Source organism: Athalia rosae, chromosome 6 (assembly GCF_917208135.1).
Source record: "Athalia rosae chromosome 6, iyAthRosa1.1, whole genome shotgun sequence".
Taxonomy (NCBI): Eukaryota; Metazoa; Arthropoda; class Insecta; order Hymenoptera; family Athaliidae; genus Athalia; species Athalia rosae.
The window spans coordinates 16,647,416-16,663,639 of record NC_064031.1 but is presented as its reverse complement, the minus strand read 5'-3'; the positions used below and the strand labels follow the sequence as shown (position 1 = coordinate 16,663,639).

Genomic DNA, 16,224 nt, shown 5'->3' with positions numbered 1-16,224 from the left:
TTTTTCCTGCCTAATACAGATGCATAAAACCGAAACCAGCTATTTAAGGCCACCCATGAAGACCTGCGTTCGGACGTCGTTAGGGATGAACTAAGACCAAATTTACATCAAGACTCCAAATGCTCCAATTCAAATGTATAACGAAAACTCCAGTTCTAACCAGGCATTAATTCGTAATATATGCGTATCAGAGAATAATTTCTTTCCTTTTTTTCAACTGTTTGTCGTTTGATTTCGAGGGAACAAGCTCGTGCGTACCTTTATTCCTGGTTTGGTGCAGATAGACTTTTTCTCGGTGAGATCGTGTACGGATAAAGAAGTATGGTGAAGTTGGGGGACCACCCGGAGTATATTTGGAGCTATATACGCGGCTGATTGGAAGGACCCGCGCTTACGGTGTCCAGTGTCCAGAGAGGAATGTTAACACCTGTAAGCATTAATGGTACGCGTTGCTATTATGTTGTGGTTTAGGCACTCCTGCTGCTGACCAACGAGCCCGCACCTGATTTAACGGTGTATTTTTACTCTTTGGTAAATCGTATATTATTTACCGAAGAATTAAGAAACAACGGATTACAAGCCGTGACCGAAAATTAGGGAGCCGTTTTAACACCTAGTCGGACGGACAAAAATTTAATCAGTTCATCTCAAGTTACGTGTTATTACTACTTCGGATATTGTAGAATAACTCTACGAAAAGATTCGCTCTCGTTGCAACTCGAAAATGGTTGGGCCAGGGTCGACTTGAAATTCTTTCTCTGCCGTTAAGTAATTGTTTTTGCAAAGAGCGAAGGGGAGAGAAAAAAAACAAAAACTACGTAGATTTAGAAGGGTGCGGGTAGTTATCTCTTCGTTATATCCGTGATGTGGGAATGACATTTTTTCAAACTTATGCATATTCAGTTGGAACTCACCCCCGTAATACATATCGAGAAGAAACGAAAGAAAGAAAGAAAGAAGAAAGACGCTACGCGGTGGGAAATTGTAAATCTCTTTTCCAACGCGCGTCTCTTAGAAGACAAAACCAAAGGTTATATACCTACCCCCTTATACCGCCGAACATTATGCGGTCGGTAATCTGATCACGTCAGGTTTAAAGCACTGTGGAAACACCATAGAAAACACCGTAGTATCGCCCCCTGACTATCATTCGACCGCCTTCTCTTCGCACCTATTTCAACACGGCGTTATCGTAGATCGAATCAGCCGGTATTTGTCTCCTAAACGAGGATTTTAGGCACCATTTCATCCACCGTATTCCATCTACTTCCACACAAAACTTTCCAGTCTCTCTCTTGATCTGGATCTAGGACCATTAATTGTTTTACAACAGAACCTCTATGTTTTACACGGTGCAATAACAGCCTCCCATTTTATACTTCTGGCCTTCTTTTTCTCGCTTTTGCTTTCCCTTGTTTTACTACTTCTACTTCTACGAGGATACTGTGGGAGAGAACATTTTCCTTTTCCCCGTCAAATTGGGGCTCGGATGATCAAATTATGGTTACGCGGTACCGGTGCGGTCAGTCGCAGTTCCCTCTTTCCTTTTTTCTATCTTCATTCGAAGATATTCATCCGACTTCCTCGAATTTCTTCGCATTTCGACAATTCGTACAAATTATGCGAGAAATCCTCACAAAGCGTATTTTATTAGGTGTTTCCGATTTTAATTAAAATATTGACGTTCGGAAAATATATATTTTCCTACCCTCACCCCATAACGCGTCGCGTGTATTATACGCGATTCTTACCTTACGTAAAGGAAAAAAATTCACAAGTGCTTCCGAATTTCTTGAGTAAACAACCGACACCTCGTATACGTACGGACGATTTTTCTTTTACCTGCGAATGACACGGCGAAACGTGAACACAATTATCCCAAACGAGCTGGCTTTTGAGAAAGCAGAAGGCTGGCAGTTTAGACTGACTGAAATTACCTCCAATCGTATGGATACGTATACAATCGAATTCGCGTAACGGATTTTTGTTTTTCTTTTCTATTTCTATTTCTCTCGAAAGTCGGAACGATACGTTGAAGTTAAAAATTCGCGATCTCCTTGGGGGAAATATGGGTTACGGAGAGAACGTCGGGCGAAGCGAGTTCGATATAAAAAAAATAAAAAATAAAGAAGGAACAATGAAAATGAAAAAAAAGAACAAACTAAAAAAATCATCGACCCAAAAATTTGGCGTTGAGCATCGACGTAATGGCTTAATCGAGGGTAAACTGTCGAATTCGGGGTTGCTCTGGATTCGAGGGACGCCCACATCCGCCAGTCGGGCGTCAGATCGGTAAATGTTTGTTGGTTTTACTGACGTAATTAACTATGTTTACCCCCGCGTGATCTCAGGACCATGATCGGTTTCAGCCACTATCATAATTGGGATGCAATAAATCTTCGATCCTCCTCTTCGCGCAGGACCAATTTTCTATATATCTATACTACGTGCGATACATACGCAGCGTGGTATACGTATAAGCTCAACGTGTGCAGCTTCAGCCCCAAAAACTATAATAACCTTTGGCGATGCGATGCGATGCGATGTTATACTATATACGAGACGCAGGTAACGGATCTCTGTGTTGTTTTTCGAGCCGCGAAGGTGCACATTTATCCATACGAAGATCTTCCACCCGGGTTGTATAGCTCAACTCTACCTGCAACGTCCACGTTTCGATTACGTAACCCCTCGCCCGTGAATTTCATTCATGTGTTCACTGGGCTGTTCATTCAGTTATTCATCTCGATATCGATTTATTCGATCACCTTTTATTCAAAAATTTTTACACTCGAAACTCTTCGCTGTGAGAAATTAGGGAAATGTTGGATATTTGTGGAAATAATTTTTTGAGCACATTTTCCAGTTTTATGGGGGTTCGACTTCCGGTGTAAAATTTTTCGGGGATATACCGCGTCGTCGTAATAATTTACTTTTCTTCTTCTTCCATTATTTTCCCTCTTTTTCTTCGGGATTTCTTTGTGTACGAGGTTATTTCGTGGAAGGGTTGATACACGTCGATTCACCACGGTGAAAAAATTAAGTTTTTGGAAAGTCACGCGTCACATGGGATCTCGTCATTCGGTTGGTGATTTTCGGAAGGATGAGCATCCCGTAGGAACATCAGAAGCAACAGCAGCAGGGATGAAAATCTCGAAGCTGTCAGTAGGATTGCGCACCAACTGCCGGCAGATACCGTTCTCCATTCATCGGGGATGAATAGAGGCGAAGGTTCGTACTATACAACGTAGAGTCGGGTGCTCCTTGACGCGAGAACTCCTCCAGAATCATTCATTAATTCACAAAAGCTAGCTGACGGAAACGAAATTTGAATCCGTCCCGTTATCTCGTACACCCTATCGGTGTCGTCGCGATCATCAAATTTTCAGCAACAACTTCCGGGACAGAAAGAGAAATATCATGGCAAAACAAAAAAATGAACCCACCGATTTCCGTATCAGTAATCGATCGAACCGCAAAAATATACCTTTACTTTCTTTCGAGCTTTCTCCGCGCGGAAGAGTTGTGGTTGACTTTATCCTCGAAGAAATAGTCGGTGCATCTCGGGGTCGTTTTTCGGAGCACCGCGACGGGGTTGGAGAGAAAGGGGTGGAAACGCGGAGGAGATGGGTAGGTCATGCGATGAAGGAAGAAGAGGGAAGAGGAAGAAGAAGAAGAAGAAGAAGAAGAAGAAAGCATCGGCAGGAGCAGCAGAAAGTGGGTAATAGTCGAGGGCGCGCGCGGGCCGCTTCAGAGGGAGGCCGCCATATGGGGAGCATACGGTGAGCAGACCCCTCTCCCTCAAGGGTTTAATCTACTGACAAACTACTGTCGAAAAAATCAGGTGGCTATTTGCGTCTTATACCACTCCACCTTTTGAACGAACGGGGGTGTCCCACTCCCCCCGGATCCTCCCCATTCTCGGAGTCATCTGGGGCGAAGGACAATAGTTTTGGTTTATCGTTATTATCCACCGAAGAATCCACGGTTATCGCAACATTTTCATAGTGGGAAAATCGTACATCATTTTCCGTGAATCAAAACAATCCCAATCACCCGATTGGAATGATTTGATGTTCGAAACATGTAGAGGCGAGTAACCACCCTTCCACGGTTCAACAGGTGTGAACATAAAAAATAAAATACACGTTGTATTTCCGATAAAGTCTACTTTCACTAGTCGCGGCTACCTTTACGAGAAACACCATGAGAAAGGGTATACCTATAGTTGCGTGTCACTTTGAGGGATAAGATGTTCTTATGGGATTTTTTGCAGCCGTATAACAGGTCCGCGGCGAACGATATTTGGTCGAGTTTTTAGATAGAAGATTACATTTTTTTCAAAGCTCAACCTCAACAAGGTTGTACACCTATATCCCATGCAGTAAAGCACGGTGATTAATAGGGACGGAAACAAAGGTGGTTTTACTTTCATTCAAATTCAAATTAATCGCTTAATTTATCACTCACTTTTACTTTCATCCTGTTTGGTTTACAGCATCACAAATCACGTGAGCCCGGAAGTCAACTCTCGTTAAAAAAGAAGCTTATAAAAAATCAGATTCCCACTGATCCCGGTTAAGGAGCACTTTTTTTCTCCACGAAACGATAGATTTCAGATTCAAATTAGAAGCTAAGATAAATGCCGCAACTTCTGACGCCTCTTGGATCATCACGCTGTATAAACCTAATCGTCCGAATCGATTTTTCAAAGTTAAAAAACTTGAAAAAGCATTACGATATTATGCAGTAACAGATGGCATCGCGAGATATTTTTTTTTCACAGGTGCTAAACTAAAACCGAATCCTTTTACTCGTCCACATCAGAGTATATCGGAGACACCGAATCTGGTTGAAAATTAAAGGTCGATTCCGAAGATGCGAAGCTAGATGCGAGGAGAGGAGACTCAAGGGGAGAAGAAAAGTTTTGCAAAATTTCACTTCCGGTCCTTAAAAATTATTCCACGGATATCTGCAACAATTTCAAAACTTGCGGTTGGTTCAAGTACTTACTCAAGGATATTTCGTATCCCATAAGGCGTTCGTTTGGGTTCTCCAAAATGGTGGCGCGAATTGCCCGGAGCATTCGGCGATAACCGACCGAATTTAGCGTCACGAATAACGAGGATCGAACATTTTCTGATCCAAGTTCGAATGAGTAGTCGAAAAAAGCTCTCGACGAATCGGTAGAAATTTTAATTGTGGATTTTACGAGAAACGGAAGACTGAAATCTTTATATTATTACGGCGTGTATTTGGTAAAATGCAGAAACGGAAAAGAGGGGAAAAGAGATAGAAAATATTGTTGTATAGCGAAGAAGCGAAGAAACTAAAGGTAAGGGTCCTCTCGCTTGCCAACTGTCCCAGGTGCGCATGAGGAGTGAAGCGTGGAGTGTGGAACGTGGAGTGTGGCCGGCGCGTGCTGTCTTCTCCCCCTTTTATCCTAACCGAACGTCGCCCTAGCTCAGGAAAGGACTCTTGCCACCGATCATTGGTTCGGCTTGGTTACGCTCGGTAAACATGCGAGCTTAAGACCTTCTCTAAGGTGCGTTTCCCCTTTCCTTCGACACTTGTACGTTACAAAATATACGTACGAACATACCTGCGCCACCGAAAATACGACGTGGACAGGTACAGCGAACTACGCCGCGGAGAAACACACCCCACTCCTGCGAACTTGAATTCCTCATTGGCATTGGTATTTTTTTAGCTTCGAGGGAAATTAAGACGCGCAAAAACGCGAGTCCAAGTACTTATCCTCACCGAGATCTGTGAGGGAGCGGATATACGTGAGAATTATTCATGAGAAATTGGGGTGAGGAGAGTATAAAACAAAAAAACGGATCGGTCTAGTTCAGAATCGGTATAACTCGCATGGGGATAATTTCCAGGAGTTGGAAGGTTTCTTGTTTTTTTTTTTTTTTTTTTTTTTAAATAAAAAAATAACACAGATAGGGGGCAGTGGTGTGTTATAAATTGGGGTAGGTTTCAGATTAATTATCGATTTTCATGCCGGCCATGCGTGTTGACCTAGGGCAATATTTAAATACTAACTACGTGAAAGTGCAGCAGTTCCTCACAATAAATCAGTTCGGATTACGGGGTAGTCAACTAATCATGTTAATTTTCCGGTCAATATATATACAATCAAAATTCAAAAAACCAGAAAAAAATCACGCTCACTATATCACACGTCACATCATCTTTTCGAGGCATAAATTTTCCCTATTAAATATCGAACGAAGGTGTTACACCGTGGCGATATAATCGTAGGATTTTTCAAGGCATTTCTGGGGTTTCTTTACGTTCGACTACGAAGCCCGGCTTGTCTAAATCAATGATGCACTCTATCTATTAGGCGAAGGTCCTCCAAAAAGAAGCATCGTAATGCTAATTAATCAACACCGGAGATGAAGATTTGTTCATTTTTTATTTTTTCGTCGATCGGTATTCGCTGTGGCGAATAGCGTTTCATAACGGCGATCCTCGAGTATAGTTTGAGAAGCTTGACTTTTGTGCATGTTGTACGGGTATGGTACACAAGAAAATTGCGTACCGTTACGTAGATATGGAAGTAGAGATCATAAACGCTGATCTAAACGTTATGGCAGATGGGTGAATATAATGCGTTCTTATAATAGCTGTCATAGTAAACTTCCACGTCTATTCCTCAACGCCGTTTGTCCTGCACTTTGATCTAGACAAACACTGCACGCGCTGCCTATATGACGAGGCAAAACTACCCCGTGAGATAGGAAAAAAAAAAAAAAAATGTAAAAAGTAACGGCTTTGAGCATACGATGTGTAGAGTCATCGGGCTTACCTTGACCGCTATGGACACTCTAATCTCACGTATAATACGCCAAAGGGATACGCGATTCTCTATCGCTGCAACTTCGTCTTGCGTATCTCTTCCACTTATATAATTATATTATAAAACTCGCGAGTCTTACGGTATATAATATAGCACATACGTACGTAAGTATATGTATAACTATACGTTTCAATGAAACGTTCTTCAAACGTGAGATGTTTTCCCATATTCGCGTCCCGTTATCGTACATGTGTACCCATATAGCGTAAATGATTTTTAGAAATCTGTAATGAGTCGTATTTTTTTTGTTTTTTCGAAAAATTATCGCGAAACGTACGTAGGTATAATTGGACCGGTGTATTTTTATTTCTAGCCTATGTTTTAAGTGGACATTTTTTGAAATTTTACGAGATCTGCCGGGGCCCAGGGTGTACAATTTTTTCTGTTTGTCGACCACATTCACGAGAGTAATATAAATTACCAGGTAGTTATACTTGTAGAACGGCGGTCGGTATTCTTTGATGAATTCTGGTGTCAGTTATTGGCTGTGGTATATTTTTTTCTCTTCTTTATTTTATTTTTTGGTATTGTGTTGCTTTTCATTGAAAATTGGTCGGTTTCGAAAAAACTGTTTTCGCAGGTCTATGATGAGGCTAAAAGGGAATTCTATACCGGCGTTCTCTCTATTGTGTCTTTTACTACCGATATAACGACGCTGCAAACTGCATTTCCAGTTTTCAATGATCGACCCATGATTGTTTTACAATATTAGAAAGAAAATAAGAATAAATAAAAGGGAGGAAGAAGAAACTATTTGGTAAACTAAGTGACTCGAGGATGCAAGGATATATTCCCTTTAACATTTCCCAAATGGAGAGCTATAACAGTTAATTATTATTATTTTTTTCTTTCTTTTTCATCCCCTCGATTCCCGACTTCTATTCCTTGCATGGGGTTCCGAAGCACACGGCAGGGTTAATTTCAGAAAACGGTTCCGCGTTTTATGGTTTTCGGTAAAACAGAAACAGCGATTATAATCCTAAGGTGGATATATGTTTTTCCGGAGTATTTTGGAATTGGTAAGGTCCGAAAAATCCTCGGGGTCCTTCCAGGATCACAAAACCCTCGGGGTTATGACGATCCTTTTTCCGTTTTCAATCAAATTCACCTGGTCACACTTCGTTACCATTTTCTTCAGATGAAAAGTCACATAAAAATTGATAGCGAGAAGTGGCCGTATACTGACATCACTCGGAACGATTTCAGGGGAAGAAAAACGTTCACACAAATAATTAGCCCATCGGTAATCAATGACCGTAAAAATAAACTGCGCATTAAAATTATAAGTGTACGAAAATTTTGTTAAGCGAAAAAAGAAAAATGTCTTTCCGGTCATTCGATGGTGCGGGGTAAAATTTGAAAGAGAAAAAAAGCAGGGAGGAAAATAAAGGGCAGCTCTAAGCCTTTCTCTCCTTAGCATATGATAATAACGCACTCTACGCACTGTTTCTCTTCGTGATTTTCGAGACCACACAAGATGTCGATCACCATATTATGTATTATATTTTTGCATAATAAGAATTCAGAATCGTCCGGTATACACGTGTATAAAATCAATGGTAACATCATATTCAATTTCTCCATCGAATATTAAACGATATTTTATTTTGTGGATGGTGCAGGGTATTTTGTAAGGCTGCAATAAACTGACGAAAAAAAAAAACGAAAAAAAAAAAATTCATTCACCATTTTTGACGATGATCTAATAAAAATTCAGTACAGATCGGAGGACGTATACTTACAATCATCGATTGTCTTCCTATACATTTTGTTCGAGGAATAAGAAAAACCACTGTGTGGGTGAAATACGACGTGATAATAAATACGATAAGTCATGTAACGACGTACGAGGAGCGCTTAATATTTCTCCAGTCATCGCGGTGATGAACTGTATCTCATTTACGTATATCTAACCCAAAACGAAACTCAGACCGTTGATTTATGCTAATGTATAACTGACCTACTCAAAATTCTAGTCTCTACGCTAAACGCTCTATTAGGCTTTAAGTTAATTATAACGAGATATATTATTTATATACCTACGGTGTGGTCCGAGTAAAACGTAATCCCATGTTTGGGATTAATGAAAAATATTGCAGCATTAGAAGCAAGTGCGGTTACATGAGATCGCGCGATTTTCATACACACTCTCCCAAAATAATATTCTTGTTTACTTACGATTAGATTTGACTCTCTCGCAGAAAATGACGCAGTTGAGATGTACGGCGTAGAAAAAGAAGGACGTCGAAGAAGGAAGAAAGAGGGATGGAGAGAACGGACGAAGTAAACTGCGTTGACCAGCTCGTCCGTTGCGGGCAGCGTCCGCCACGCCAACACGTAATGACATCCCTACAGCAGGATGAAAGATAATCGTTTAACTGCCCACTCTAGCTGTACGCTTTTGAGCTGACCGCGCGGCAGCAATATAATGACAATACCTGAGGACGAGGTCAAGGAGACTGTGCCGACATTTGAGTTTCATGTGACCCCCGCTAACTAGAACCGTTCAATTTTCTATACCGTGGTTTTCCTGTAGGTTTACACCCCGTAAGGCCACCGACCCGACGACTTGAAAATATCCTTAATTTTTTAATTGGATCCAAGGCTCCAAAAATTCTCAACAATTTGAAAAATTCTTTTTCCTTTCCTCCACGATGTATCTCTGGTGGTATTACGGGTCACCGAACAAAAATCGGCCTTCCAAATTACTAGAGCTACCGATGTAACCTTTCGTGTCTGGCTGTGAAAGTAAAAAGCGATTGGGTTGGGGCGGGTTGACAAAAAATTTTTTTGAAAAGTCGCAGACACTTTTATAATAACAACGAATGAATGGGGGATAAATTTTCTCACACTTTTACAATATTATCGCGTCCGTTGCTCAAGGCAATGTCGAGACACGTTTCGAAATTTCCTTTTCTTCCATTTTACACCGGATTCTAGTTTCTGTATAGCAGACTAGAGAAATCAAATCAACCCGGCACTTAAATAACAAACTAGAGCGGCAAACATTTATAGTATCATCAACCCAAAGCGAAATACTAACCTAGCTCAGGTGACTATTATAGAAGAACTCAGAAGCAGCTTATTTGTCCTTTCTATTCTCTTCTTTTCTTTTCCTTCGACTTTTTTCTTTATTTAAAGAGAGGGAGATAAAAAAGTAGTTTTTGTGACGATGTAGTTAGCAGTAGGTGACAAAATAAAAACTGAAATGATAATTTCCCGTTTCGGTTTCCCCTTGTTTTATTTTTTTCCCCATTTTTTCCTTCACTAGAGATGATCAAGAACAGATCACCAGATCCGAGGGCTAATGAGGGTTGTCACCGTGAGCTACAACGTGGAAATGTTACTGCGGTGTATTAAAAAAAAAATGTGGAAAAAAGAAATCATTGTACCAAAAAAAGCATAAACTTTGGCACAAAGGGCATCGCGGCAAATGTGAAAGGGTTTTTTACCTTTCGCTATAGTATTCCAACGGCGAGAGCTCGCGCGTGAAAAGTTTACGGAAAGAACGTCTAACGGCAAAATTTGTGGAAAGAAATGTTAGAAGTCTGAGTAAAAAAATAATCAAGACCCCCACAGACTGAAGATTTTTTCACTCGATGAAAAATATTTTTCAACGGGGCATCACGAAGGGACAATTTAAAGAAGATTATATAGAAATCGGGACCAGAAAAAACTGCTACTATCTGGACCGAAATAAATAAAAAATTCACCACGCGGACGATATCTGAGAAACTTTTACCTGATTTAACCCCGAAGGAAAATTGGACCCTGAGAAGCTCTGCTGATAGGGTTAGAAATTCAGGTATAAAAATTGTTAGGAATGAAACACGTTCTCTGGTTATAGTACAAGGATCCCCTTAAATCAACTGTGATCCGTGAATAAAGTTAATAATTCCCCTGACGATCTGTAACCTGCTGGAGTTCGAGGCGAATGAGTTCGGTGAATTCGGACTCTGATTTTCTTTTCTTCCCCTATTCTATCACAAATTTGATACGAATATCCAAAAGATTTTTTTATCTTTCTTCACGTGTCTGAAAATAAATCTGTATCACTGATAATTAGAGGAATAAATATTCTTCCAACCATCTGAACCAAATTCAAATTTATCTGCTATACATAATCCATAATATTTAATATTTGGAAGGGAAATAAAAGATGAAGAAAATACCCCATGCGGAGATCCCCCACGGAGTAGATATCTTAATACGTCGGATTAGTCCGTATTCTCTATGCGATTCTAAACATTCCATTTCCATAATTCAAAAATCTTAATTAAGCTGTAAAGATACAATTACAGGCTAATCAATGAGCGTATCCTAGTCAGAATGTTAATTGAACGTAATGAAATGTAAAAATAATTCACCCCGAGATGCGTTGATGAGAGAGTTTTGTATTAAATAAGTTGTTCCGAATCTCAAGTGGCGGCTCATAAATAACAACGTATAGTTATGCAAGTTATATATGGTCATAACTAGGTGTACATACCTTTATATTATACACCATGTTATTTGCCACCGCGTTTCACAAATGAGTTCACTTTGTATTTAATTACTCAACTCACGCCCAGGGCGTGTCTTACGCGATACCCCCGAGTATCAGACCGCCGCGATGCTCCGAGCTCGTGTGTTCGAATTTTCTGACCCTTCGAATTTCTGTACCACCGTTCACGTGTGTACGCACATGTACACGTACACATGATAAGTTGTTCCGCCGAAATTTAAACCGAAATATAGCTGAACTTCTGGGCGTCTAACAGGGCGTCCTTTTTCATGGCAGCCATTATCCAGAATTGAAAAATAAAAATGAATAAAATAAAGGAAACCACGTTCCCGACCACTTTGCGAACTTCGTTACACATACGTTGTATCGAATACACGCGCAGCGAGTTTCTTGGCTAAAGATCTCGAATGCTCTGGAAACGTTTATAGGTATAATACGTACATACGTAGGTATAGGAAAGATCAAGTAGGTAGGTGGGCTGGATCAGAGCCGGCTCTAATTGCCGGTTTCGTGGCAATCCTATTTTCTCCATAGGAAACTTAATTGATGAAACTAATAAATTCGTATGTCCAACGACGCTTAATTATCCTTTTCGTTATTTTTTCACAATATTATAATAAACATCCCAACTTAGAGAGAAGTTTTTAATCAAAAAAATTTTGCCAACATTTATACGCGATTCCTCGTTTGAGAAAAGTGAATCGGGAGGGTTTATAGGTAGTCGGTTTGGTTTTTTTAGAGAGCTTTTTTAATTTTGAAAAAGAGCTGACGAAGCGATGACGAAACTTAAGACGAAAGGTGCGAGAGAGATATAACGAGATATTCGGGAATGACAGAGATCAGGTTCCCCAATGGGACCACCGTCGCGTCGCGTTCCTCTGCAACATCGGCTCGTTTTCTTTACTTCGTACCTGTATAGTATGTAAAACTTTGGTTTGTGACGGTAAGACCTTTGCGCCCATACCTGTTTTCGCTAATTGAGCGACTAAGGATGTAACTCGACCTTAGCTCCTCAGGTATTTGCACCCTTTTTGCAGATATTGTCAATTTCACATTTTACCCTATAGTCCTTTCTTCACGTTCCATCTCTCGTCGTCTTAGCGTATACAGTTCTGTAAATAAGGACAAAGGATTAACCGGGTTAAGCGGTTTTCTTTAAGAACTAAAAATTGTTTTACCGATATCTTTTTATTTTTCTCCATCCCCCGAGTGGCTTACTTATTGGTAAATATGTGGAGCACAATTTTCCTACACATTTAAGGGTTTCACCACGGAGCAATTTCTTCACTCCATTAGCAAAACGGACAAAGGATCTCTGCAAGGTTGATATTTAGTATAATTTTGAAAAACTAAGATTCATGCCGCGGGCTTTTCAGTGCAGCTAAAACATGACGGACAAAGTCGATAAGTAGATAACTGCGGCAGCAATTCGGTAAATTTGAAGCCCTTTTTATCGTGGATCAGGAGCTCGTTAAGAAAAATGGCAACCGATATTCGCGCGTGCCATCACCTCAGTTTTAAATTGAATACCGGCGCGCTACCGTATAATTTCGCTTCGAATGAAAAGAGAGGGAATTTCATAAGTTGAAAAACAAAAAGCCAAAGAACAAAAAAACGCGCGACAAAAAGAGGGGAGAGGGGTAGGAATACTCAGAGATTGATCTAAATCACAATAGGGCTAATAAGATGCCTACGGGGAGAGAACATAGCCCACCCGGTTCGCGGCGAGATGTGCATTGTGCTCTAACTATTTCAACATTTTAACACAAAGAAACCGACTCGCCTCGCATGACCGAAATTTTTCCCTTTTACGAGGATAAAAAATTCTTCACCTCGAATGTTGCGCGTATATATGCTAATGATCCGATGGTCGTTATCGTCTTCCTTCCTCCCCAAAGCCGGGAGGAACTTCCACCGAATGATTTTCGACGCCTCTGGGATAACCGAGATTTGATGCACAAATTTCAATATTTGTGTCATTCTTTCGACAATTTCACCCCGCAGCGGTATCTCTTGGAAACGGTTGAAATGTATACTTTGAAAAGACATCGGTGAGAGAAAGAAAAGGGGGAAAGAAATTCCTGCGGCGTCCAAAATCCACAATTCTTTGCTATGTCCACACGCGAGACAATATCTTTGTGGTATGTATAACAAAAGCGTAAGCGCAATCTAGTAATCTGTAACTGAGCAAATAATAATTAGAAAAAAATAAAAAATATGTAATAACACTCAACCGGTTTCCTACAACAGCAGGATCGGTATCTGCCGACGCTACGAGTACCTATAACGCATGATTCTACCGGCTTGGAAATATTTCGCGGATCATTGCAGGAGAGAGTGGGAATTTTCTCGCATTGTTGGCTCGGCTACAAATCACAATTTGGAATTTTAGAATCACAAATCTTCCCATCTCTGTGCAATCGAAGAAAAATAATAAAAAAAATAAAATAAAATAAAATAAATATCAGCGTGCCATTTGTCAAAATAATGATTCGCGGAATGTTAGCGTATATCTCGTCGATGCAACTTTTTTAATATCCACGCAGGCCCATGCCCTGAGAAAAAAAGGAATTTGGAAAAATATAAAAAGATAAACTCTATTTCTTCACCCTGCAGCGGGTTAATGCTGTTAAAGTTTATAGAGACCCACGTCTAGTCATTCTCGAGTGTTATTTCGCGTCTCGGTTATATTCTAATAGCATCTCGATTGACCCGAAGAGACCTGACCGGCGTGTAAGCACTAAGGAAATTACGTTGAAACACGATGTATACGTGCGAACGCAACGTTGCTGACTTAACGGTGATTCAACAAATGTTCGAGCATCTCTATCCTATCATCGTTCAACGTATCATTTCCCCCTCGCTGCGTCTCGCACTTTTTTCCAAAAGATACATTAAAAAAATTCCGCCCACGTATACCGCACGTATGCGTCCGATCTAATTTTTCGATAGGGTTGTACAATTGACAAGAGCACACGACGCCCGGCTTGGGTTCGATGTAAGTATAAAAAATGAGAGTAAAAAAGAATTGAATAAAAAGTAAAAAAGTAAGAAAAAAAGAAAAAAATAGGCGCCCGAATACAGCAGGTAGTCCTGTCTCGGGAGCTTAATTCCCCCGTACACTTTCACCTACGCGAGTCAACTCAAGTCATGGTTATAAGGTGAGTCGAGGTATAGAAATGGGTGGATGTAGGGTAGCCGGTGAGTACCCGTGAAGATGAAGGCGCGAGAGTCGAGGCGCCAGACCACCTGTTGCATTACCTTTGGGCGTCCCCAAACCGGGTAGGAATATCTAGGTGGGGGAGATTCGGTTTTCCCATTGGTCCTGCGGCACGTGCTGCGTAAGGGTGCCTCGCTCCAGGAACACATAAATCGGAGCGAAGCTTTCGAGCCGGTTCAGAATCTCCCCGCGAGTCGATCGGTACTGTTGTTCATTTTATCACAAGTTGCAATAAGGAATAAGAAAACAGAACAATTTCAAAGCAGAGTAAATCAAAGAAACCGAAACGAATAAGTAGGAGTAGTGCGTGCCGAAGAGTCCCTCTCGATTTTTAAATATTTTCCTTGTTTGTGCGAACGAAAACGGTAGAGGAAAAATAATTGACAAAGTGCAGGTGAAATTATGGAGTTACAAGAGATGTTCCGATATGGATACTTGTTTCCACCTCAAGAAGACGCCCTTCCGACTTATCTGGAGCTACCGAGCTACACTTATCTGAAGGAAAAGAACGGGCTACCACCGGTCAGTACTTTGAGTACATTGAGCACCTTATCAGCTACTCAGTGCCTACCTTACGACCACAACAGCGATGGTTGGCATACGCCGAGTCCGGCTGCAAGTCTGAGATCATTGAGCCCTGCGACAATTTCCGTATCTTCGGAATCCGAGACTTGCGCCAATCAGAGTATGCTACGTTCCGCGAATTCCCAGCAAGAGAAGAAGTACAAGACTTTAATCGTCGCGACGAAAACGAGCGATCATTTGACCGCGATCGCCGGTAGAACGGAAACGGAAAAAATATCATCGTCGCGTCAAAGCGTCATCAGCAACAGTAGCAGCGGTCTCTCCGACCGAATGGATTTGGAGGAGAGTGACCCGGGTGACAGCGATTTGGAAGAAGAAGAATCCTGCGGAAATGAACCTAGAAGAAGAGGGAAGGACGTGAGCTCGACAATTGTCAGAAAAAGAAGGCTGGCTGCTAATGCGAGAGAAAGACGTCGCATGCAAAATCTAAACAAGGCCTTCGACAGGCTCAGAACTTACCTTCCATCGTTGGGAAACGATAGGCAATTGTCGAAATACGAGACGCTTCAAATGGCACAATCCTACATCACAGCGCTGTACGATTTGCTTCAATAGCGTGTCGTCGATTTTACAGCGACTCTGGTGAACTTTCGTTTCTCATGTAACGTTGTAAATAATTTATTTTATCAATAATTCAGTGCCAGTAAAAACTTCTCAAGTCTCCTGTGATACGCGAAACTCCTGAAAGAATAAACGAATAAAATAAAAGAAATAAACCCGTTAGTAATTAGTCGTAAAAGAACTATATTATATATTTTTGATAAGACAAATATTTATGTAAATAATAATCGAACTAGCTCGTAGATAGAAATTTCAATGTAAATAGTGTATCCATGTATAAAATTGTATAAGGAAAAATATCTTACAATTATATTTAACTGCATAGAAGTAAACTAACTAAGCAATAAGATAGCCTAGTTAATTTATATATACAACGAAAGTGACTTAAACATTCCGTACGAGACTGAAAAAAAAAAATCGAAAACATAAATCTTGATTTATACAAATTATTGATAATTATTAATGATAATAAAAGAACAA

General features: G+C 40.6%; 1 protein-coding gene across 1 annotated transcript; it reads left to right on the top strand.

Annotated features, from left to right (window-relative positions):
• Nucleotides 1-12,093: 12,093 nt before the first annotated feature.
• On the top strand, nucleotides 12,094-15,860 carry LOC105688561 (protein atonal). The gene has a single exon (XM_048656550.1). The coding sequence runs from the start codon at nucleotides 15,001-15,003 to the stop codon at nucleotides 15,736-15,738; it is 738 nt and encodes a 245-aa protein (XP_048512507.1). The 5' UTR covers nucleotides 12,094-15,000; the 3' UTR covers nucleotides 15,739-15,860.
• The last annotated feature ends 364 nt before the right edge of the window (nucleotides 15,861-16,224 follow it).

Coding starts and splice junctions, on each gene's coding strand:
- LOC105688561 (XM_048656550.1), top strand. CDS start 15,001: ATGGAGTTACAAGAGATGTTCCGATATGGATACTTGTTTCCACCTCAA.